The sequence below is a fragment of the Rhineura floridana genome, chromosome 2 (assembly GCF_030035675.1).
Source record: "Rhineura floridana isolate rRhiFlo1 chromosome 2, rRhiFlo1.hap2, whole genome shotgun sequence".
NCBI lineage: Eukaryota > Metazoa > Chordata > Lepidosauria > Squamata > Rhineuridae > Rhineura > Rhineura floridana.
This window is the reverse complement of record NC_084481.1, coordinates 164644213-164659443: the sequence shown is the minus strand read 5'-3', so window position 1 is coordinate 164659443 and position 15231 is coordinate 164644213. Positions and strand designations below refer to the sequence as shown.

Genomic DNA, 15231 nt, shown 5'->3' with positions numbered 1-15231 from the left:
CTGCAGGTGTACAGAATGCTGCAGAAAGGTTATTCAGTGGAGTGTCCTAACACACACACATTATACTGCTCTGACTGCCAATAACCTATCAGGCCAAGTTCAAGGTCTTGCTTTTCACCTAAAAATCCATGAACAACTTGGGGTCAGGATAGTTGCAGGAGCACCTCTCTTCCTAATATCCTGTCTGAGGATTGCATGCAGCTATGGAGGCCCTCTTGACTGTGCGGCAGCTATGGAGGCCCTCTTGATTGTGCCACAGTCTTGGTTAGCAGCTGCTACTATTATTGTTGTTGTTATCATCTGCCTCTTCACCAGTAGGTCCCAGAGCAGGTCACAACAATATGAAACTAGGGAGGATAGTCTTTGCTGTGGTAGCCCCTTTCCTATAGAATTGCCTCCCCTCAGCACTCCAACAAGTGACAATGCTGATGATATTTTTTTAAAAATAAATCATACCTATGCACTCAAGCCTTTACTGGGGTTTAATATCAGGAATTAATTAATGGTACCATTTGGGTTATCAGTTACCTTTTGTTTATATTACTGTGATTTCACTGTTTTATCATTTTAGCTTGTACATTGCCTTGAGATGGATTGTAATAAGTGGTATATGTTTAGGAATCTTGTTGGCTGCATACTACCTCCAGCTCTGGAATTGGTATGCCTTTGAATACCAGTTGGTGGGGATCATGAATGAGAGAGAGTGCTGTTGCATTCATGTCCTGCTTTTGGGCTTCCTGTAGGCATCTGGTTAAGCCACTTTGAGAACAGAATGCTGAACTAGATAGGTCTTTGGTCTCACCCAGGAGGGCTCTTCTTATGTTCTTAAGTACAAACAGTGCACTATCTTCCATTAAGATAATGGAATGAAAGTTGGTGTGCATTTCACAGCATAATTACTAATTATACATTTCATGTCCCATCCTGAGTTTCACCTGTGCACATGTTCGCAGGAGTGAGCAAGGTCTCTCAAGCACTGTGCTTTACTAGTATACACACTGTAGTATACAAATTTCAGTTGTTCTTGGTGTAGAAGGTGGAGTACCTTGGAGCAGACCTTTCTTTTAATTGCAAAGTATAGACACTCCTGCCTTTAAGGCAATTGAATCATGCACACTTTGGTGCAGGGAAGGTAATGGCAAGGCAGCTTTCCTGTGAAGACAACATACACACAACTGTCAGCCATCTGCTCACATTCCCACACCAGAGGATCTTGTCTGCTAGCGCTATGTAAGATTTCTGTAATGCTGACACTCTGCAGTGTGCTGCAGTTTAGAAGTTGTTATTCTAGTACAGAATCTTGGGGTCTTATTCTCACATGACTTAGCAATCCTTTCCCCCATAGTCAAGGTACAATACAGTCTTCATACAAACATGAGTAAAGTTACACAGTTATGAGAACATCTGGCCTGTGTGTTTTTGTCTGTGGGAAATATAACCTTTCGTCTCAAGGGCTCTGACACCTTAAAATTCTGTCATCCCCTGAAAAGTAAAATTGGTTTCAATGCTTGTTCACATTGTGAAGTACTCACTCCTTGCTTTAGTCTAGGGTTGTGGCATAAACAATGCACGCTGCAAAGAAGTTCTAGAACAGAAAGAGAAGAGTGAGCTACAGAATTAAGGGGAACTGTCAAAGCGAGGGAAAGAAGGGGTGGAGAGGACAGAAAGGAGGCCTGGTCACAGTCAGGGTATCAGTACAATACCAAAGCTGAATGGTGCGGAGACCTGAATGGCGAGGTTGGTAAAAGTCAGAGTTGCTGAGTATTGGCAGAGGTATGTACAGAAAGGGTATCACAAGATGTCTTCTAGTGTGGAAGTGTCATTCTAGAGTCTTTTGAGAAGCCATCCCTTCGTGAGGTCAAGAAAAATGACTCTATAGATGTGGCTCACAGAGATTTAAAAACAAAACAAGCAACTTCTGGGTAAAATATTGACCTGACCTTATCATTTACCTAATGTAAGCAAATAACCCAGCTATTCAAGTAAGCCTGTTTGCATACTTCCCCTCTCCATCCTTAAAACTCTACCCCCCCTCCCCCGCTTTGCACTCTAATGCTATATTTATGCCTTGGAGATGAGGAAATGAGCAATATGATGGATGGATGGATGCAGCTTGTCTGGGTTTTTCACCACCATTTCCCCTGGGGCGCTCCATCTGCTGGTAGAGAGCACCATCCCCAAAGATGGTATCTTTTGCAAACTCGACAGCTAACAGACAGCTTCTCTCTCTGCATATTTCCCAGAAGAAGAGTAGGCTTAATCTGGTTTTTCCCCCCTCTTCTTTCCATGGCATATTTCATGATATTCTTTCTGACTTCCATTGTTCCCAATGTTCTGCCATAAAGAAAAATGCTAAGGATGGGAAAAAGAAATGGAGCTGAGACTGTAGACTCTTGTGACACTGATAGATTCTCATTTGAAACTGACGTGAGATTTAATTGCTCACTGAGCCACACAGTTGCCCTTTAAGGCACATCCTGCCACATCCTGTTAATGAGTTCAGTGGCTACATTCACCCAGCGGTAGCTAGGTGGCATGCCACACACTACAGAGTTTTAAGGATGGAGAGGGGAAGTATACACACACACACACACACACACAAGTTATTACTTGAAGGTTATTGGGTTACAACCCTGGATCTGGGATTTGCGTTCTTCCATGCTATCTACTAGACACAATCATTATGTACATTTATGTAGTATTTGTTTATGAGAATCAGCTAATCCAAAGAATCAATGTGACACAATGTTTGTAGAAGCTTTGTGTAAGCATTTCTGAGGAAGCAGAATTGCTTTGGTTTGCTTTTGCACAGCAGCTGTCTCTGGAGTGACAGATCATTCTAGAACGCACCCAGTATCTTGGGTGGCAGCTGATTTGGTGCTCTGTTGTTTTATATATCTAACTATATATATGTAAGTGTCGTGCTCTCTGTGAATGCTTCAGCGCAGGCATGCAGCAGCCGCTGAAGCATTCATGGCGATTGGAGTGGGCAGGCGAGGCGGGTGGCTGAAGTGAGCAAACTGCAGAATGAACGCTTCAGCCACCTGTCTTGGCGGCAGAGGCAACAACAAACAAGGGGGACAGGAGGCAAGGGCAGAGGATGAGGGAGCAAGCAAAATGGCATAATAATAATAATAATAATAATAATAATAATAATAATAATAAATTTAATTTTTGTGTCGCCTATCTGGCCGAAGCCACCCTAGGCGACATACATATTAAAATTCAATAAAATACAATATAATTACAGAATAAAATACAATGCAGTCAACACTAATGCAGGCGTAAAACTATGTAGGGCAATCAGAAACAATAAACAATCACAGAAAAATTAGCCCACCCCGGAGATCCCAAAGGCCTGTCCAAAGAGCCAAGTTTTTAAGGCTTGGCGAAATGTATCCAGGGAAGGGGCATGGCGAAGATCAAACGGGAGGGAGTTCCAGAGAGTGGGGGCCGCCACTGAAAATGCCCTCTCTCTAGTCCCCACCAACCTAGCTGTTTTCGTTAGTGGGACTGAGAGGGCCCTGCGTGGCTGATCTAGTCGGGCGGCTTAATTTGTGGTACTGGAGGTGCTCCTTCAGGTAAACTGGGCCGAGACCATATAGGGATTTAAAGGTTAACACCAACACCTTGAATTGGGCCCGGAAAACAACTGGAAGCCAATGTAGATGAAATAACACTGGTGTGATGTGATCGCGGCGGCGGCTGTTTGTAAGCGACCGAGCCGCCACATTCTGCACCAGTTGTAGTTTCCGGCCCGTTTTCAAGGGTAACCCCACGTAGAGCGCATTGCAGTAGTCTAATCGAGAGGTGACCCAGAGCGAGGCAGCCCAGGTGATCCATGGAGGAACAGTCAGGACAGTCTGGAGTAGCTCCTCATCCTGGTCCTCATCCTTTTCTGCTGTTTCTGCCCCCCCCCACTTCACTGATAACGTCAGCAGCAGAAGGCAAGGGGAAGGGAAGCGGTGAGAGAGCAGGACGGTTGCTGAGGCACTGCCCCAGCCACTCCCCATTGTTCCTGTGTTGCTTGCCTTGGCTGGCCGCCTCCCTCCTCACGGGAGATGGTCCAAATGGGAGGAGAGAAGGAAGCTTGGTGGCCTGTGGGGGGAGGAGAGGCCATGATGGAAAAGGAGTCTAAGCACAATAGAAACCAAACTGTTGAGTCACAGGAGCTGGGTGCATGACCTGAACCAGCTTGCTCTGTCAAAGGTGCTCACCCCCTGGTGGAGGAAGACAGGTGTGGCCGGCTTTAGAGAAAGGAAGAAAGGAAGGACCCCCCCCAGTTCTCTACCCCATCACAGCAAATGGGTCCCGTTTCTTTGCCCCTCCCCCCAACTGGAGTCCCCAAAGACATCCCTTTCCTTTCCCCAGAAGGAGTTCTTGTGGAAATAGGAGTGGTCTGTTGTAAGGAAGAGTTGGGAAAAGGAGGGAGGATGAGGGAGGGGAAAACAGGGAGAAGGCAAAAATGGGTATGTGTGCAAACAAAGGAGGAATGCAGAATAGGAGGGGGGAAAGGGGTGAAGGTACAAATGAGGTGTGTGTGCAGAGGGAAAATGAAGAGTGGAGTGTGACGTCCTTCCCTGGTTCTCCCTGTCAGGTTCCCACCTGCTTGTGGCTACTGCCTTTCACTAGGCACCACCAGGGATACCACCAGTCCGGACCGTCCTTTATATGGTTTCTCACTCCGCTCTAGCACAGATCTCACTAGATCCCCCTGCTAGGCAGCACCACCAGCCTTTCACTTACCATATGTCTTCTATAGAAACAGCACTTACCATATTTACACTATAAGCAGGAACATCACATGGAGCAAGCAGGGGGGTTTGGCAAACGGAGCAAGCAGTGGGGCAGGGCTCCCCCTAGTGTGTGTGTGTGTATTATTGTACAGCAAATTAAAATGCTGAAAGAAGTGTTTTAATAGGTAAGCCTAAAGGGTGTTATTTGTTTTAGCTGTTGTCATCTATTGTCATGCAATGAGATGTTATCAAAAACTGTATGACTTGCCAAGAGATCTCTGAAAATTACATTCGTTATCTGAACTGAACCCTGATGAAGGCTTGAAGTTTATACAGCCAAAATGCATTGGACTCTTTACTAAAATAAACCACTTACAGCATATGATTCCCCCCCTTTTTTCACTTTCTTTCCTGGTTTTACTTAGATGCTTACCATTTTTTGTGTTTCATTATGATTTGCTTTAGTCACTGTCATCCATTATGCAATAATAAGGCAGGTGGGGCCATCCTCTTTCCTCTGAAGTGCTGACTAAAAACTATTTCTCCAGGCTGAGTCTCATAAGTCACTTCTACTAGCCCTCTATGGTCTGTTTCTTTCCCCACAAAATATAGGGCATCCTTCTGAGGAAGATGACTAGGGAGAGTCTGTGTTTCCAACTCTGTCTAGGTGCTGGATCTTGCCAGAGCTTCACATTGCAGAGATGCAGTTTAACACCACTTTAGAGCATTTAAACCAAGAAAGGTATTTTTATTGATAAGACACACAGATATATGCATTAATCACAGAAACAATTCCAAAATGATAAAAGTCCATTCTAACTTCTCTACTCTTGGTCATGATAAGTTGCTTGGAAATCCATATACTCCCATATTTTTATGAAATATGAGTGGCACTCAGGGCCTGCTTGCATGCTTCCCATTAGCATGCACTGGTTGGCTACTATGAGAACATGATGCTGGACTAAATTAGCCATTGGCTTGATCCAGCAGGGTCTGCTTATATTGTGTGTGTGTGTGTCTTTTTGAGGATGGTGAAGTCTGATTCTCTTTTTCAAAACTGCACTACTTGTGGATATTTTCTTTGGGACCCTTGGCCAATCTGGCCTGGGAGAGGAAGTGTGAACAGTCATTTGCAAATTTGGATTTAGTCAACAGATAAGTGGACTTTGAAACTGGCCTTCTGATCTTGTATGCTAATTGCTGAAAGCAGATGTGATTAGGAAGGAGACTGACACTTGTCCAGAGGGGATAGTGCTTTTAATTATCACCACATTCTGAGCACTTAAGTTGTCTATCACTTTGTGAAGAAGTGTTCAGGAGTTGAAGGGACAATAGGTGTGAAACAGCATGTTTCTTGGAATGTGATCATATTGGGCCTATTCTTAGGCCAGCTGGGGGTCAGTTTAATAGATATCAATTTTATCCCAAAGTGGTTTTTTAATCACAATCATGCCAACATTCTAGTGGAAAATGTACTGACTCTGACATTGATTTGATATACCCACCATTTTGTAGTCACCAAAACTATAGCAACTTTTCCTCTTTCCATGACTAATTTAGGATTAGTTTACACATGCAATTATTTTGCTCATATTATTCAACATTGGGTAACTTGTAACTGAGATGTGAATTGACTATTACAAAGCATAGTGTCTGAGGTGCCACAAACATTCAGTATGTGGTGCTTTGATCAGTGATGGCTGTTTCACAAATGCAAGTTATCACTTTGTGGTTCATTATTAATGTCTATGTGAATCAGCTATAAGTGGATGACATTTTTAGATGGATTATCTATTGGACAGAAGAGTGAAGTAAAGACAATAAGATCTAGAAATAAAAATAGTGCCACTTTAAACTCCTCAACCATGGCCGTTTCCACATAGTAGGCTGTCTGTGTGTGGGGTTTTGCCACAGAGATCAGGGGATTTTCTCCACACCATTGCAAACTTTTTGGGGAGGTGGCAGAGAGAAAGACCCCTCTATTCTTGTGGCTCCACATGAATGTTTTGCTAAAGGGAGGTCGTCATCACAGGGAACAATTTAAAGCTGCTTCCAATGAAGTGTCATATTTGTGTGCAACCATGACAACCATGGGGCTTTCTCAAGTTATCACCAGTCCAACACATAGGGCAGGGCACACCGCAACTTGGATTTTGCTCCAGACGGAGGAAGGAGTGGCCTGGAGATAGGGGGGTGGGTATCATCCTATTGTTGTGGTCACTTCCTGGTGAAGTTTAGACTTATGGCTCCTATCCTCCCCTGCAAGGCTGGTGGACAGATTAAGATGGTCCACCCCCAAACACTAATGGAATCCACTGGATTCCTGAATGCCATGAGGGAGTTTCCAGTAGACGGAGCAGGTGATCCTGTTGATGTCCTTGTAATGCTGTGGAACAATGTGATGCATTGTTGAGTGCTTCCTCTGGCATTGTGGAGTCCTGTTTGCACCTTGGTACACCAGTGAATTAAGTGCAATGAAAGGCTGGATGACGGCTAGAACACAAGTAGAGAAAGATGTGCTGTGAGGCTGATCAGGCATGACTAAAACATCATAATTATGCCTACTGTGGGGTGGTGAGGGCGGCAAAGAAGGCCCACTTCTCTGCCTCCATCTCATCCTCAAGTAGCTGTCCAGTGGAGCCTTTTTTTATTGTCAGGGGTCTGTTGACATCAATTCCAGGAAATGAAGTTTTAGATTCTTCAGAGGCCCCAAGTGAATTGTTTGCAAGGCACTTTGAAGGTAAAGTTGCTCACCTCCATAGCAATCTTCTTGATGCCCCATCCGCATCTACTGTAGTCCTCAGTGAGGTGGCCAGTGCAATGTCTGCTGCATTTTCTTGGGATAAATTTCAGTTGATTCAGCCTGATGATGTGGACAAGGTGCTTGCGACAATGTGGCCAGCAACATATTCTCTCAACCACTGCCCATCTTGGCATATTAAAGTTTGCCGAGGGGGTATAACCGTGTGAATCCAGGGTGTGGTCAACATGTCTTTGTGGGAGGGAGTGGTCCCAGCTGCCCCGAAAGAGACAGTGATCCAACTACTCCTGAAAAAGCACACCCTGAACCCATTGTTTTGTGACAACGACCACCTGGTAGTTTTTAGGGAAGGTGATTGAGAGGGTTGTGGCGCAATGATTGCAAGCACTTTTGGATGAAACAGATTATCTTGCCCCATTCCAATCTGGGTTCAGACCAGGTTATGGGACTGAATTGGCCTTGGTCACACTGATGGATGACCTTTATCAGGAGAAGGACAGGGGGAGTGCAACTTTGTTATTCTTACTTGAACTCTCTGTGGCTTTTGATACTGTTGACCATAGTATCCTTCTGAACCAATTTTGTGAGATGGGTATTGGAGGCATTGTTTTACAGTTGTTCCGATCCTATCTCCAGGGTTGTTTTCAGAGAATAGCATTGGGTGATTGTCTTTCGGTCCCCTGGCAGTTGTGCTGTGGGGTGCTGCAGGGTACCATCTTGTCCCCCATGCTGTTTAACATCTATATGAAGCCATTGGGAGTGGTCATCAGGAGATTTGGGGTGAGGTGTCAACAGTACACTGACGATAGCCAGCTCTACTTCTCTGTAACATTGGAATCGGGAGAGGCTATGCAAGCCCTGGACTTGGCGGTGGGCTGGACGAGGGCCAATAAACTGAGTCTGAATCCTAGCAAGATGAAGGTGCTGTGGGTTGATGGTTCCAGAGTTTGGATAATTGGTCAGTTGCCTGCTTTGGATGGAGTCGTACTTCCTCTGAAAGAGCAGCTCCGTAGTCTGGGGGATGCTCCTGGATCCATCTTTGTCGTGAGAAGCCCAGGTGATCTCAGTGGTCATGAGTGCTTTTTCGCAGCTTCGGCAGGTAAGACAGCTGCAGCCATTTCTGGACTAGGATGGCCTAACCACTGTTGTCCACACACTGGTAACCTTCAGGTTGATTACTGTAATGCACTCTATGTGGGGCTGCCCTTGAGGTTGGTCCGGAAGCTGCAGCTGGTGCAAACTGCGGCAGCGCGACTGCTCACTGGGGCAGGGTATTGCCAACATCTTACCCCCCCTGCTGAAATAATTTTACTGGCTGCTCATTAGCTACTGGGCCAAGTTTAAAGTTCTAGTTTTGGTGTACAAAGCCCTATGCAGCTTGGAACCAGGATACCTGAAACATCGTCTTACCTTTTATATGCCCAGTCGACCACTGTGTTCTGCAAGTGAGGGCTTCCTACAGATACCATCTTACAGGAAGTCCATTCCACACAATATAGGAAGCAGATTTTTAGTGTAGTGGCACCTACCCTTTGGAATTCCTTCCCCTTAAATATTAGACAGGTATCATCTCTCTTATCTTTTCAGCACCTACTGAAGACTTTCAACAAGCCTTCTAAGTAGAGACCTTATTCCAGTCTGCGTCTGTGTTGGAATTACTTTTTAAAATGTTTTTAATGCTTTTTTAAAAAGATGTTTTTTAAAATATTATATTTTAATATGTTTTAAAGTCTTTTCTTGTTAAGATGTTTTAGAGTGTTTTTAGTGTTTTTGTTTGCCGAGCTGGGCTCCTTCTAGGAGGAAGGGCGGGATATACATTTAATAAATAAAGAAATAAAGTGCAGCAACCCTTAAAAGACTTAAAAAGTGAGTCCAACCAAACAGATTGCTTAGGTGGGCAGACCTCAGGCTTGTGAGGGTCTACTTTGTTTTTTTATTAGAATCCCAAGATCCACCAAGGGGGCCACATGTAAAATGGCGGCTCAGGGGACAAAGCCAATTGCCTATTGTACTGAGATAGCCTGCATATACAAACACACATCTATATCTGAGTTACCACAAGTCAAATTAATAGCATAATTTTTGGTGGAGGCAGCAGAATTGTGTTTTTTTTCCTATTGTTAAAAAATTGAGAATCAGAAACTCTTGCCCATCTACCATAACTCAGCCAGAGATCTACCAGTAGCTTTCAATCTATTTGTTTCATGCCCTTCATTTAGACTTTACATTGCTAAGAACTGTTTTGCACATGATGTAGTGGTTGAATTCTACTGATTCAGTATAGAGTGCATGTTGAGAGGGATGTTGTTGTTTTTTAAATCCTTCCTCATATAACCTCCCCTCCATTGCAAACAGTCAATTGGGAAGTTTTCTAAAAAAATCTTCAAAATTTGTTCAAATCTGGGTATATTTTGCTGTGTTTTGAATCATGATTCTCCAGTTTAACAGATTCAAATCTACTGAAAAAGTTGTCTGTGTTTTACTTCTACATGATTGCATCAATCCATGTTTGGAGACTCAGGCTTCAGCGAGCCTGAAAACCTGCACATCTATTCTTCCATATTTGATGTGCACCTTTTGGTTACAGGGAAACCAGGGAAAAATAGTGTAAGAAGCTAACATAAGAGAAGTCCAACAACAGCAAAGAATATGAGCTAGGCAGGGCTTCTCAAGAAACTAACACTTTGGGCTTCCCTGAGTCGATTAAAATTTCATGCATTCTGCGATTTATCCTTGGTTGTGAATCCTTAGCTTTGCAGGAAATAACTGTAGCCTCTTTTTTTATTTGCTTTGTCAGATGTTGACCTGCCTCTGAAGAAGGATGGCTTCACATCAGAGGGAACCACACTGGAAGCACTGTTGCGTGGAGAAGGGCTTGAAAAGAAGGTAGATACTAAAGAGGAAGACACTCTACAAGAAATCCAGGTGATTAAGTGCTCTTCTGTTGGACTGGTCACATTTCCAATCTATGTAATACTGAAATGGCTGCTTATAAGATGTGTGCCTATAAGATGTGTGGTTCAGTATCTAACTCCAACCTATTAGTCTGTTGTGACCTTTATACCGTGATCTACAGGACAGCACACAAAAATGCATATACCAACTGCTGCACAGAACCATAATCCCCAGGTTGTTCATGTATGTGTGTGTATGCAGATATATATATATATATATATATATATATATATATATATATATATATATATATATATTGTGTTGGTGTGTTGGTCTATTGCTGTGTAAGTGTACCATAATCAACTATTGTAAACAACTATAACATAATAACGGTTAGGCAAATGCTGCCCACACAACTGAATGGGCAACCCAATTCATTCTCCCTTAGTTCAAGATTAAGGAAAATACACACACAATAGAGGAATGTGGGAAGGAGGGGGTTTACTTCACATAGGACATATACACTGCAGGAAGTGTGAATTAACACTACACCAATACTTCAGGGACACCTTGCGGCAGACACAAGTCTCAACAGTACATGAATATATATTGCCGGGTGATAGGCTGGGCCTAGGAGCAAGCAGGTTGGCCAGGCCCGCGAGCAGGCCAGCTGGGTCTGGGAGCAGGCCGGCCAGCAGGTTTAGCACTCGGGGGGGAGGGGGGAAAGGGGAGCTTTGGTAGGGTTGCCATATTCCAGTTCCACAAATCTGGGCAGGCTAATTTGCATGTTATGCAAATTATTTACATATTATGCAAATTATTTGCCTATTAATATTTGGATTGTCCAGTTGTTTTGTTTTTGTGCCTAGGAATTAACACCAAAAACTGGGGAAATATGTGAGAAATCTTTTTTTTTAAAGCAATATTTTCAGCCTTAAATGCCTAGACTCTAGTTTCCAACACTATGGAATATTGATTGATTGATTAAGAGGATTTATATCCTGTCCTTCTGCTGTTAAAAACAGAGCTCAGCACAGCTTACAAATATAATAAAAACAATAAAAATACACAATCAATATAAAGACATAATAAAAACACAAAATAGCAACAAACATAAAGTAAGTCAGGGCAGCAGTATGGTTAACCTTTGCTGGTCATTGACCGAAATAAACTAATTTACATTTTTTAGTATGGTTAACCATTACATATACGATATATTTCAGAGATGTGGTGGGTGGAGAAAAACAAGAAGCCAAAATGTTAGGAAAAGGAGTCTTTCACACCACATGCTCAGTTCTAAATATTGTTGCAGCAAGTTTTACAAGTTCCTCCAGTATTCCACTGGTGCAGGCACTCAGACATTCAAAGTATCTGTATGTTTCTTAGGTTTTAAAAAAGCAGAGCTTTGCTTAAAATTTCTTCTCCCTTTGATCAACCACATCTACACAGTTTCCACCTCCATACTCAAATGAAACTGGGCCTGGAAGTGTGCAACAACCCCACACATACCTTGCTAATTAGATTACCAATGCCAGGATGTCTGTCTTATCGACTACTCTCCTGCTCCCCCCCCCCACCAGGCATCATGAAAGACCCAGTCCTGGGCTCAGAAAGAAGATAAATATCTGGTCCTCTTCAAAGTACTCATAAGCCTCTTGTTTTAATTAAAATAATAATTATAAATTCTTGCTGTTATCACTAATGGGAGTTAATTACCTTGCATATGGCTTCTGTTGCTTCTATGGCTGTAACGGAGTGAGGTTAAAGACAAGTGAAATGCAAATAGGAAAAAAACAACACAAAAGGCAGTAACGCTTTCCTAAATGTAATACCATACCAACCACAACAAGATTCCTATGAGTAAGGCAGAAAACTCAGCATCCCACAACCAGTCAGGATTCATAACCAAAAACCCAAACTAAAAAAATCCTAGCAGCCAGTCAGCCAAGGTCACAGAAATCCCCATGCAGCACAACCTGACCTGGGGACTGCAGTTAATGCAGAATGCTGCAGCACAATTGCTGACATGAGTGAGATCCTATCAGCACATAATACCTCTGCTCTGAAATCTGCATTGGTTGCTGATTTGCTACCAGGCCAAGTTCAAGCTGTGCTTTCCATGTTATGGGTGCCACATAGTACTTGTTCTGCTCTTGTAAGAAATCAGTCCTGTAAAGTGGCAGCACCTCCGCTTTGGAACTCCTTGCCTATTGACATTAGGCAGACGCCTCTTTTCAGCACCTGCTAAAATCAGTTTTCTTGAGGCAAGCCTGTCCAGGCATGTGGAAGCTATTGTGTTTTTAAATCTGTTTTTAACTCATTGTTCATTTTATTATTTTGAATGTTTTTAAGTATCTGTCCTTAACGCTTTTGCCAATAATTTTATTGTTTTAATTCTTTCTGTAAACCATGATTTTTTACAATAAAGTGGTATATAAATGTTGTAAATAAAAATACATAAATAAATGTTGGAGTCACTGTGGCCCTTGAGTCTCTTCCCACTTTTAGGAACCAAGGAATCTGCTTTATACTGATTCAGGCCATTTCGTACCATGATTTCTTAAATGCAACACCATACCAACCACAACAAGATTCCTATGAGTAAGGCAGAAAACTAAGCATCTCACAACCAGTCAGGATTCCTAACCAAAAACCAAAAATATGATAAATGAAGAAATATTTATATAAGCATGACTATCAAATATATTTCTTATTTACACAAACTGTAAAGATATTTATAGTGCAATCCTAGGTTTATTTATTCAGAAGCAAGTCCCAGTGTATTCAGTGGGGCTTACTCAAACAGGGACAGAAATGCAACCTCAAGTGATAAGGAACTTCATTCACACAACCCAAAATTCCAAATCATAAGACTCCATACACGCACACACTGCAGATGTATAAATACATACAGCCCATATAACAGTTTATTGTCAAACCAGTTGGTCATTGCAGAAAAATCAGTATTAGTTTTAAAAAAAATCAGTATTAGTTTCCTACAGAATAAAAACTGTAATACCTAAGTAAGCCCTGCCTACTTGCTTTAAAATGGGACTGGAGAGAAGACAGAAAGAGTTAGAACACAAACACAATTCTTTTTTACATTCACTCCAAAGTCCCATTGATTTTCAGCACATTCATAACCATGTCTACTCAAAAGTAAGTCCTATTGAATTCAATGGGATTTACTCTGGGGATATGGGATTACCATTGCTTTTACAAAAGCAAGTATTGGGAAGGTTTTCAAAACACTGCCCAGGATCTGACTCCTGCACACAAGAGGAAAAAAAACTGAAATGTGTATACTTACCCAATTTATGAGATTTTCAGATAAACAGAGGGGGAAACCACCATTTTTTGGCATTGCAATGAGGTTTTCTAGAGTGACACTGCCTCAGGTCAACCAAATGCAACCCTGGCTTCACTGATTGGCTGCAATCCTGAACAGACGGGGTTAAAGCTATGGAGTGCTATACAGTACTGTTTAAAGAAAGATTTAACAGTCGGGGGGCAGCTGACATTTTTATGTATATCTCGAGAACTGGACCACCTAGAAACTTAATTTTTTTAAAATTAAAGCTGAGAATCCGGGCCACCTAAGGGGCTAAACGGGCGCTGGGGGGCATGCAAAGAATCTGGGTAAAACCTGGCTAACCAGGCAATATGGCAACCCTAAGCTTTGGGAACCCACAGAGGGTGGGAGCATGGGGGAAGGGCACACAGGGGAAGGGGGTGCTTTGGCAACCTGAGCAGGGGGGAAGGGGGGAGCCTTAGCAACCCATGCAGGTGTGGGGCTGGCAAGCGAAGCAATCAGGATTGTAGCCCTGTGTGTGTGTGTGTGTATGTGTGTGTGTAGTAAATTCAGGATTTGGTCAAATTATTTGGAGTAAATTACTTGTGTTAAAGTAATTAGACAGATTTCAGTTCAAAGGGTGTATTACAAAGTGGGGGAGTAGAAGAAATGTTTTTATACACAGAAGTTTTTGCTGTGTCCATTGAACCTCTTCACAGCCATGATTGGTCGCTGCTTTGTCGCCATCTTGTTTTTCTTTTTCCAAATTAGTCACCTTTCTAGGCTACAAAATGATGTCATTGTTCCTTGGAAGAAAAAAAAGCCAAGAAGACCAATTTGAAAAAAACAAATGGCACCAAAGCAGCTTTAGGCTGTGAACAGGCTACAAACAGCTGTGAACAAGGTGAGCAAAGGAAAGGTTTCAAGAATATTTTTGGGGGACAATCAGAACCCCACCTTTTAGGCTGTTAGCGTTTGGTGCAGCCCTACTTCATGTCCTCCTTGAAAGCATGTCTGGGACATATCCTGAAGTAGTCTGCTCCAAAGCTGGTTTGTCTCTGAGCAAAGGAAACACCTGAATCTACAGTATCTTGTTTTCTTCTGTCTTTGCCTTTCTGTTAAGAACCCTCTGTGTATTCTGGGAATTGTTTTTAATTAATGTTTATTGTTTTAACTACAGAGGGTTTTGGAAAATGATGAAAATGCAGATGAAGTGAATGAGGAGGAAGAGATGGAAGAAGATATTCCAAAGCGAAAGAACAGGCCCAGAGGACGGGTAGGTTGGTCTAGCCACATGGGTGGAAAAAAACGGAGGAAGGAGAATCCCTGTTCTCATGGTATTTCTATAGATATTTATACATCAGTAGACATACAGCTTAACGATACATATGTATGGTGTGTGTGGTACATGTATGGTATGTATACATTGTAAAGTGATGTGATGAAGAAGGATTCCTTTGTATCCTTGCTATACCTTTCATCAGATACTCACTTGGTTTTTTTCCACTCTTGCATTTTTGTTTAGTCTACAGATTTAAAATAAAACC

At 42.6% G+C, this 15231-nt stretch overlaps 1 protein-coding gene across 3 annotated transcripts in view; it reads left to right on the top strand.

The window, feature by feature from the left end:
• The window catches only part of DPF3 (double PHD fingers 3), a 324681-nt gene that overhangs the window by 220214 nt on the left and 89236 nt on the right, over window positions 1-15231 (top strand). For all 3 annotated transcript variants that reach the window (XR_009760692.1, XM_061611204.1, XM_061611205.1), the window contains exons 4-5: window positions 10295-10422; window positions 14865-14960. Coding sequence is in view for 2 of the 3 variants with exons in the window: in XM_061611204.1 (XP_061467188.1) it covers window positions 10295-10422; window positions 14865-14960 (224 nt within the window). In the remaining variant the exon portion in view is untranslated. The remainder of the gene's footprint in view (window positions 1-10294; window positions 10423-14864; window positions 14961-15231) is intronic.